At 41.7% G+C, this 10771-nt stretch overlaps 1 protein-coding gene across 3 annotated transcripts in view; it reads right to left on the bottom strand.

Moving 5' to 3' along the window:
• Positions 1–2654: 2654 nt before the first annotated feature.
• The window catches only part of LOC138295240 (zinc finger protein 23-like), a 28770-nt gene continuing 20653 nt past the window's right edge, over positions 2655–10771 (bottom strand). For all 3 annotated transcript variants that reach the window (XM_069233432.1, XM_069233433.1, XM_069233434.1), the window contains exon 2: positions 2655–5336. In XM_069233432.1, the coding sequence (XP_069089533.1) occupies positions 3865–4914 (1050 nt within the window). In that variant the 5' untranslated portion in view covers positions 4915–5336 and the 3' untranslated portion in view covers positions 2655–3864. The remainder of the gene's footprint in view (positions 5337–10771) is intronic.

The raw sequence follows: 10771 nt of genomic DNA, 5'->3' as shown, positions 1-10771 counted from the left end.
ATAACTACCTACTGGCGACAGCCAGTAGGTTATGATATATATATATATATATATATATATATATGTTAGACTTGGCATCACTGGCATGGTCTCTCTCCCCTAACTTATTGCCGCTACTTCACAGGTTGCTTCTGTGTGCTGGACTCTGTTTTTGCTGTTTTGTTTTCTCTGGACACTTTATCACTGCCGATCAGTGCTAAAAGTTTAAGTGTTCCCTGTATAAAATTATATGCTTACATTGGCTTATCCAAGCTTGGCATATTTGATTTACTGGTAAGTCCCTAGTGAAGTGCACTAGAGGTGCCCAGGGCCTGTAAATCAAATGCTACTAGTGGGCCTGGGGCACTGGTTGTGCCACCCACGTTAGTAGCCCTGAAAACATGGCTCATACCTGCCACTGCAGTGTAATTTTAAACTGCCAATTCGACTTGGCAAGTGTACCAACTTGCCAGGCCTAAACCTTCCCTGTTTATACATGTAAGGCACCCCTAAGGTAGGCCCTAGGTAGCCCCATGGGCAGGGTGCAGTGTATGTTAAAGGTGGGACATGTACTTATGTGTTTTACATGTTCTGACAGTGAAATACTGCCAAATTCGATTTTCACTGTTGCAAGGCCTATCTCTCGCATAGGTTAACATGGGGGCTGCCTTTAAATATTATTTAAGTGCAGATTCCCTTTGGGAACAGATAGACCTGGAGTTTGGGGTCTCTAAACTCACAATTTAAAAATACATCGTTTAATGAAGCTGGTTTTAGATTGTGTTTGAAAATGCCACTTTTAGAAAGTAGGCATTTTCTTGCTTAAACCATTCTGTGACTCTGCTTGTTTGTGGATTCCCTGTCTGGGTCAGTTTGACAGTTGGGCTGTTTGCACCTCTCTTCTAGACAGTGATACAAAGGGAGCTGGGGTGTAGCCTGCATATCCTGATGGGCCACCTGGGTTGAGGGGAGGAGTGGTCACTTACATCTGAAAGGGCTGTGCTTGCCCTCACACAATGCAGTCTCCAACCCCCTGGTGTGTGTCTGGGGCCTGGCCTGGGCAAGGCAGGATCTTGAAAACAACAGAGACTGCTCTTTGAAGTAGGCCTACTTCAAAGGCAGAAAGGGGTATAAGAAGAGCACCAAAACCCCTGAAAATCAGACTACTTCTGGAACCAAGAGGAACCTCTGCTCAGGAGAAGAGCTGGAGAAGCTGGAGGAGGAGTACTGCCCCTTTGCCTATGACTGTGCTTGGCTGGGTTGGCCTGCAGTAGCTGCTTCTGCCTGAGAGAGGACAAAGACTGACTTTTGTGTGACTGCCCAGTAGTGAAGAATCTCCAGGGGCTTGAACTGAGCTTGCCTCCTGTTGTTGAAGTCTCAGGGACAACAAAGACTTCTGTCTGCCAGCACATGGGCTTTCTGCTGAGAGTCCTGCCTGCCAAGTGGTGCCCTAAGCTGTCTAAGGGTGCTTGAAAGGTGCAGCTGGTGGAAAAGGACAAAAATCCACACAAAGACCACCGTGAGGGGAAACTTTTGACAACCACCCGCCTTGCGGCAGATAAACGACTCACAGTCGGCTTCGCGGCTAAAACTGATGCGCCACCTGCTTCATGGCTGGGAGATCGAGGCAACGCGCCTGGAGACACAACGCGCAACACCAGCAGCGGCTGCTGTTAACAAGAAACCGCACTGCGTGGGGACTTGCATTGACACCATGCAACCGGATTTCAACGCAACATTGCTGGGTGTGGAAAATCAACGCAAAGCCTTCCTGGACCAGAGGTGCCCTTCCGGGATCAACGCATGGCTCTCTTGTGGGAGAGAAGAAATTATGCATGCCGACCCAACCGGAAGAGGAACGATGCATGGTCTCGCTTGAGCGTGAGAAATCACCGCATTGCTGGCCTTTCTCAATGCACACTCGCCATGCGGCTTTATTTTGACTCTACCCAGGTACTTTTGTGTAATAACAGCATTCTCACTGTTTTCCAAGGATTAAGACTCTAATTCTTTTTCAAATTCATATCTTGACTTGTGTATGTTGAATTTTTGTTTTTTGGTCTTGCTTTGTTTGGATAAACATTCCCTATTTTTCTAAACCTGGTTTGTGTCATTTTGTAGTGTTTTCACTGAGTTACTCTGTGTTGGTACAAAACTTTATACATTGCTTCTGAAGTTATGGCCTGCCTGCTCGTGCCAAGCTACTAATGGGATGAGCAGGGGTTTAACTGAGCGTGATTCTCCTTGACCCGGACTAGAGTGAGGGTCCTTGCTTGGAAGGGGGTAACCTGACTGCCAACCACCAAAGACCCCATTTCTAACAATATATATATATATATATATATATGTACACATGGTATATAGAAAGATTTATACTTACCTGCAAAACACTTACATTTTCATTGTAAAGGCATGTGTGTTAAAGGCATATAAGTTGTTAAGGACAGGTTGTAAAGGCATGCATTGTAATGGCATCTGTGGTTCTGTCTTACAATCCTTTGTCACGTTCAGTACATTCCTATGGTGTCGCTCTAGTGTGGAGGGCAGGTGTCCCAGTAGTAATGATTTTCTGATGATGCATTAGCTTTGCCTTTTTAAAGGAAGCCTTCCTACAATGAGTGCAGTGATATGCATTCTCCATGTAATTTCTTTCTCCTCTGTGTTGACGTCCTATTATTGTATTAGCTGTCCCCTGTCGATAAATGAATTGCCACATTGAGTACATTTTATTTTTTTTCCCTAGTTCTTTATTTTTTTAACAAATGCCTGGACACACTTGCTGTGATATGTGTTGTTTGTGTCATCACTTTATTAGCTGTGCCATTCTCATATAACTGCTTTGTTGCATTCAGTACAGTCATATCATTTCTATCCCGTATGAACTTTACGATGCTGTGTTAGGTTGCTTTTTTAGCAATTGCCTTGTCACATTACGTGCACTGATATGATTTCTTCCCTGTGAGGATTCTCTTATAGTACACTGGCTATGCTTATCTAATAAATACCTAATCACATTCTGTGCATCATTAAGAACACTGTCATATTCTGCACATTCATACAGATTTTCCCCTGTGGGGATATTCTGATGTTTTAACTCTCCCTTGCTAATAAATGCCTTGCCACATTAAGTGCAGTCTTCAGTGTGGACTTTTGATGTTCCGTTAGCTCCCCATTTCTTATGAATGCATTGCGATATTCAAATTAATTTATATAGTTTATTTTTCTATGTGAACATTACGATGTTGTATTAAATTTTGGTTTTGCAATAAATCCCTTGGTGCATTTTGTACATTAATATGGTTTCTCCCTAGTGTGGACGTGTTGATGCTGCGTTAGATTATTCTTCCTGAAGAATACTTAATTACATTCTGTATGTACAAAGTATTCTTTTCCATCTGGATTTTCTGATGCTGCTTCAGTTATTTGTTATAAATGCCTTGTGACATTCATTACATTGATATGGTTCCTCTCCTGTGTGAACTTTCCAATGTCGTATTAAATTTTGCTTTTTAAAGTAAATCTGTCACATTGTGTACATTCACATTGTTTCTCCCCAGTGTGGATTTTCTGATGTATTGTTAAACATTGCCTTGTAATAAATGCCTCGTCGTTTTCAGCACATACATATTGTTTTTACCCAGTGTGGACTTTCGGATGTATTATAAAACGTTGCCTTGTAATAATTGCCTTGTTGCATTCTGTAAATACATACCATTTTTACCCAGTGTGGACTTTCTGATGTATTATTAAACGTTGCCTTGTAATAAAACCCTTGTCACATTCTGTACATACATATAGTTTTCATCCAGTGTGGACTTTCTGCGATAATATTTAATGTCACCTTGTAATAAATGCCTTGTCACATTCTGTACATAGATATGTTTTTTAACCAGTGTGGACTTTCTGATGTATTATTAAACGTCGCCTTGCAATAAATGCCTTGTCGCATTCTGTACATACATATGGTTTTTCCCCAGTGTGAACTCTCTGATGTATTCTTAAACGTCGCCTGGTAATAAATGCCTTCTCACATTCAGTACATTCATACGGTTTTTCCCCAGTGTGACTTCTTTGATGTACTATTAAATATCCCCTTGTAATAAATGCCTTGTCACATTCAGTACATTCATATGGTTTCTCCCCAGTGTGGACTTTATGATGTATTGTTAAACTTTGCTTTACAATAAATGCTTTGTCACATTCAGTACAGCCATATGGTTTCTCCCCAGTGTGGACTTTCTGATGTAATTTTAAACTTTTCCTTTCAATAAATGTTTTGTCACATTCAGTACAACCATATGGTTTCTCCCCCGTGTGGATTTTCAGATGTCGTTTTAGCACTCCAATTCTTATGAAAGCTTTGTCACATTCAGTGCATTCATATGGTTTCTCCCCAGTGTGGAGTTTCTGATGTAGTATTAACTTTTGCCTAGTAATAAATGCCATGTCACATTCTGTACATTCATAGGGTTTCTCCCCTGTGTGGATTTTTTGATGTTGGGTTAGATGTGACTTCATAATAAATGCCTTCTCACAATCAGCGCAATTGAATGGTCTCTCTCCAGTGTGGAATTTTTTATGTTGCTTCAGCTCGCCATTTGTTATAAATGCTTTGTCGCATTCTGTACACTGATATGGTCTCTCTCCAGTGTGGACTTTTTGATGTCGCTTCATCTCTCCATTTGTTATAAATGCTTTGTCACATTCAGCACACTCATATGGTTTCTCTCCGGTGTGAACTTTGAGGTGATGTATTAATGTTTGTTTTGCAATAAATCCCTTGTCACATTCAGTGCACTTATATGGTTTCTCACTGGCATGGATTTGTTGATGCTGCTTTAGATTCTTCTTCCTTCGGAACACTTTATTACATTCTGTACATTTATATGGTTTCTCCTCTACGTGGACACTCTGATGCTGCAATAGGTCTTTCATTGTAAAGAACACGTTTCCAAATTCAGTCCATCAATATAGCTTTTTATCAAGTATGAATTTTCTGATGTATGCACTTGCTCTTTCTCTACCTAATAAATGAGATGTCACAATCTAGAAATTCATACAGTTTCTCTCCTGTGTGTTCTTTATGATACCAGGTGAGTTCTTCCTTCGTAATGAGCAGCTCATTAGACTTGCTTCAACATGTCAGTGTGTCATGTCTTCTATGTATATCATCTGATGCCTAAGAGCCAGGTACAGACCTCATTGAGCAGTTTGTTTTTTCTGCTGTAGAAAAAGACTTTGGCGAGGCACTGGCCTTCAAGGGAAGAGATTTCTAGGTACACTGTTTTTACATCACTCCATGAACAAGTGATAATTAATGCCTTTGCCTTTTTCCTTTATTACTGCATTTATTTCACCTGTTAGATTAAGAAAAAGAAACACTGTAAGCTCAAATGCAGAGTCCATCACAATTACCTATTGGCATTTAATGAGACATTTAATTGTCCATATAGACAAGTGCACTGAAAAATGTTATATTACACTTTCAATGTAAAGATGCAGTATGCAGAGTAAGGGCATACAATCTTTCCATAAGCCCCTTATATCAAGCTGTGTGGACTCAAGGAGTAACCAAGACACTAGAGAATGTTCCTTGTTCAATGAGTCAGACCCTCTCCCCACGACACACTACAATATCAGTACATAGCGACAAAACACCCTCCTTCTTATCCAGGCAATGCTTCCTATTATTACACAGCGTACCAAATAATACAAGGTCGAGCCTTTTCCAGTGATTCCATCTATCAATTTATCTATCTTTTCAAGTGTATCTATCTACCTCTACCTGCAAGGTTATATCTATCTATTTATCTATCTATCTATCTATCTATCTATCTATCTATCTATCTATCTATACAACCCTGTCTGTCTGTCTGTCTTTATGAGTCTCTTTGTTTTACAAGCCTCACTATTTATCTATCTTTTCAACCTTCTCTGTCTATTTGTAATAATGATTTACAAACAAAATTACAAAATAAATTACAAAAAACAACAGTAAAGGCAAGAAGCTTGCAGTCAACACCAGATCAATTGACCTTTTTAGGTTGTGTGTTAGTTTTACCTTTTTGATTTTACCAAATCTATGTGTACAACATAGTTGCTTATAGTGTCTTTCTGTCAGACTTCATCCATATGTTTGTTGTGTCAGTCACATTTTAGTATATTTTACTTTACTCAATTTGTTTTAGAATGGTGAGGGTTTGGCAGCTTCCCCAACAATAACATTTTGCAAAAAAGGTGACAGAACAAATCAAGAGCTGCCAAAGTCAAAAGGCTGGTGGCCAGCGCCACAATTGTTGGCTTGGACTGCAGCATTTATAGTGCCTTCCACTTGAGTGACAACAAAACGTGGGTTCAGGCTTGCCTGTGTAGCCTAGTCGGGAGGGACAATGGAAAAAAAAAAAAAAAAAAAACACATATGGAGCCACTCACACTGGAACAGAAGTACCAGGGAGTGAGGGAGGGGGTCATTAGTTTTCTCAATAACTACATCAGGAGTTTGTTTTTGAAAAACAAGCAATATTATATGTTTGGTGGATGGCTGTCAAAACCAACAACATTTTGCTATGAAACCTTATGTATAGTGAAGGGAGCGCCTGTTATGGTGGTTCCTTTCAACATACAGAGCGTACCCCTAGTCAGCTGTCATTTCCAAATAGGATGAACTATTATTGTCTGTCAGGGTGGGGGTGTTAAGTCCACCACCACTGTGGCAGAAGGTAGCGCGTCCTCCACGGTCTATCATTAACAATCTATTTTTTAACATATATTTTCTTATAGCCAAACGCAAATCATAACTTCATTTTAACTTTAAAAATGTTTAAGGTTCATGTCTTCTAGTCAACCATTTACAAACTCTTGCAGGATCCTGGTATCCTTGTCCAAAATATACCTTTAAAAAAAAGTGTTCTTTGAAGGGAAACCCTTTGGGGTCCCCAACATGTCCTGGGGGTCTGGAGTTAGTATGCCATTTCTCTTTTTGTTTTTCAGGATTTGGAGAAGCCAGTCAATCAGATTTACTGATGATTAACAGAAGCAGATATGGAGGACACAAAAAATAGCTCCTTCATCTAATAGGATTGAGTTATTCTTTTAAACTGTGGATTCACCGAAGTCCACTAACATAGATTTGCGAATCTCAGTGTATTAACAGTTTCAATAATTCAATTTGTTAACCATTTAAAATCCAATAAAAATGTTTTTAAATACTAAGTTCTCAAAAGCTATTGAACTGATTTAGATCCAGTCCAAGAAAAGACAGTTCCTTGAGTGTAAAGGTCTACGTTGATGCCTCGCATTGTGTAAATTCTTCAGAGTTTTGTTTCTGTATAGAAGAACAAATGTTCCTGTGGGAATTAAATTGGGAAATACCACTTCTGTCCCCCGCTTGGAGAGTCTACACAAAACTTGCAATGCAGAACCCAAACTGGACGATTTTATATAGTAAAGTTTTGCGCAGATTCGTTGGAGAAATTACTCCTGCACTTGGGGTCTACACTGGCATCCAGTAGGACGATGTAAGCGGTTCAGAGCATTTCAAACTGAGCTGAGGAATGGACCAACCTTATCACAATCTAAACTGAACCTCTGCACTCAAAGGTGAACCCTCATATCCAGAATGTCTCCGTTCCTGGTACAAACTTTGCATTGGTGGGAGGTCTTTCTCCGTAAAGACATAAAACTCGCGGAGCAAACTTCCAAAGAGAATACGGACGATCAATACCAATCTAGAATTCAGAAAAACAATAAAGACCAGACTGTTCTCAAAATCATGGCAAGAAACCATGCGTCTCTCTCAGCATTGCATCTTCAATAGGGAAGAGTGGAATGTCCCAGACCCTAATAACATCATCCTGTAGTTAACATTGGGCTCAGGGGTCCTAGTCGGGTACGTCAATGTCTTGGTAAGGTTTCAGCAGAATCAAACTTACCAGTAGGCCTCAGGGGAAACAAGCGTGGCATTTTTGTTTTTAGTATTTGGCTTTAGATGAGCATAAGATTTATGTTGTAAGTGGGCTCTTCCAGCTCAAAATGCCCTATAATGTTGTTTAAATTGCCATTACACTTTTACATTAAGAGCTCCTACCTTAAAGAGTACATGGTGCAGAGCAAACTACTCCAGTATTACTGGGACAGTTAATTTACAATCTTTCTAATGCAGGCATCTCCAACGAGTAGCTCATGAGCTACTGGTATCTCTCCAGCTGCCTGTAAGTGAATCTCCTGTTAAAAGCCTACTAAATTAGATGCTTTTGCATGATTGAGCAATATATGTACCCCAAAACTGAGAAGCCTGATGAAACTTTATTTATTTCCAAACCTCATTAAGTGATGCTTAGAGAAAAGTAGTTGGATTTCCAAATATATTTAAAGCTGATATCAGAGTGAGAAATAAGGCTCCCAGTGTTCCATTTTTACTGGTTTTTAGAGACAGATATGGACAGAAAACAATGCGTTTCATATTTCTATTTATTTTTAAAAGCAGAAAAACATTGTAAATTTCAGTCCAACAGCTGAGCAGATGGACAGCATGGGGAATTAAGAAACAGGATGAGATTTCCTGAATTAAGGCCTATGATAACGCATATATGAGGTACAATGGTAATATTTACCTGTGGATGTAATGTTTTGTTTTATTTGGCTGCTAAGGTAGGACCCAGAGCAGGTGCAGATACTATTCAGAGCAGAGGGTCTAGGCGCTAATTAAGAGCACAGCAAGTGTAGGTGCTATGCACAGCGAATCTACGCACTATTTACAGCAGAGTGAACATAAGGAATATTAACGGCACAATAAGGTATGACCATGAACAGAATAGATGTAGATGCTATCTAGAGCAGCATGTCTATGCACCATCTATAGCAGAGCAAGTGCAGGTGCTATGAAGAACACAGTGGATCTAGGCGCTACCTATAGCGGAGCAAGTACAGGAGCTATGAAGAACACAGTAGGTCAAGGCGCTACATACAGCAGAGTGAGTGTGGGAAGAATTCAGGACAGTGTTTAGGCACTATCAATAATATATGGACTGGGTGTTCTCATGAACTGAGTGTCATCAGGAATGAGATTAATCAAGCCATTGATTATCAATAACACAGAATCATCTCAGCATTATTAGTATTGATTGAGTAAAGTGGGCCTGATCAATACATTGATTGGCGTTATGCCGACAGTCGCTTTATCCAAAATTCTGAGTCACCAAGTGAAATTAACTACTCGAACTGCAAATTACAGACCTTATTTTGTCATTTCACTGATGATAGCAGATTAAGGGGCTGTGCTGTGCTTTTTATTTAATGACACTATGGGTGAGGTGCCATGTAATATAATTTGCTGTGACGCCACCCATTATGGTATTTTTCTACTGCAAATTTGACACAATTAATTGTGATAACAGGACACTTTGTAGCTGTGGCTTGACAGCAGCTTCTTCTTAAATGCAGTGTATAATATGTGTGTCCTAAATAATTCTGAAGGCGGAGTGACCCCAGGTCTGTTAGTGGTGAGTCACAGCAGAGTACAAGGGACCCCCAGAGGTCACATTGCTTCTGTCCAGCGCCTCTCTTGTGTCACCATATCTTACACCCACACCTCTGTCATGCCCCCATCTCTTACACCTACACCTCTCTCGTGCCTCCATCTCTCACACCCACAACTCTCTTGTGTCCTCGTCTCTCGCACCCACAACTCTCTCGTGTCCTTGTCTCTCGCAACTACACCTCTTTCGTGTCCTCATCTCTCGCAACCACCACCTCTCATGTCCCCATCTCTTGCACCCAACCCTCTCTCGTGTACCCATCTCTTGCACCCCACACCTCTCTCGTGTCCCCATATCTTGCACCTACACCTGTCTCGCGTCCCCATTTCTTGCACCAACATCTCTCTCGTGTCCCCATCTCTTGCACACACACAACTCAAGTGTCCACATCTTACACCCACACCTATCTCGTGTTCCCATCTGTTACACCCATGTAGGAGGCTGGCCTGGCTTATAGTGGGTACCTGACAGCTTGTGCCAGGTCCAGTTATCCCTTATTAGTAGATTAGTAGTGTTCTAGCAGCTTAGGCTGGATTAGGGGCTACAATGTAGCTGGTAGTCTTCTTGCTACTTTGTTGCAGTTTTGCAGGCGTCCTGGAGCAGTCAGCGGTCGATTCTTGGCAGAAGTTGAAGAGGAAGATGCAAAGGAACGCTGGTGAGCTCTTGCATTCGTTACCTGAAGAGAAGCCCACAGGAGAGACCCTAAATAGCCCTAAGGGGAGGATTGGCCACCTAGTCAGGTAAGCACCTATCAGGAGGGGTCTCCGATGTCACCTGCTGGCACAGGCCACTCAGGGGCCGCCATTGTGCCCACACACCTCTGCATTAAAGATGGCAGAGGTCTGGGACACACTGGAGGGGCTCTGGGCACCACACCTAGGGTGGTGATGGACAGGAAGTGGTCACTCCCCTCTTCTTTGTCCAGTTTCGCACCAGAGCAGGGGCCAGGGATCCCTGAACCGGTGTAGACTGGCTTATGCAAGAAGGGCACCATCTGTGCCCTTCAAAGCATTTCCAGAGGCTGGGGGAGGCTACTCCTCCCCAGCCCTTAACACCTATTTCTAAAGGGAGCGGGTGTAACATCCTCTCTCAGAGGAAATCCTTTGTTCTGCCTTCTTGGGACTGGGCTGCCTAGACCCCAGGAGGGCAGAAGCCTGTCTGTGGGCTGGCAGCAGCGGTAGCTGCAGTGAAAACGCCACAGAGCTGGTTTGGCAGTACCCGGGGTCCATGCTGTAGCCCCGGGGATGCATGGGATT

The sequence above is a fragment of the Pleurodeles waltl genome, chromosome 5 (genome assembly GCF_031143425.1).
Source record: "Pleurodeles waltl isolate 20211129_DDA chromosome 5, aPleWal1.hap1.20221129, whole genome shotgun sequence".
Classification (NCBI taxonomy): domain Eukaryota; kingdom Metazoa; phylum Chordata; class Amphibia; order Caudata; family Salamandridae; genus Pleurodeles; species Pleurodeles waltl.
Note: the sequence above shows the minus strand (reverse complement) of the source record. Positions and strands in the feature narration are given on the sequence as shown.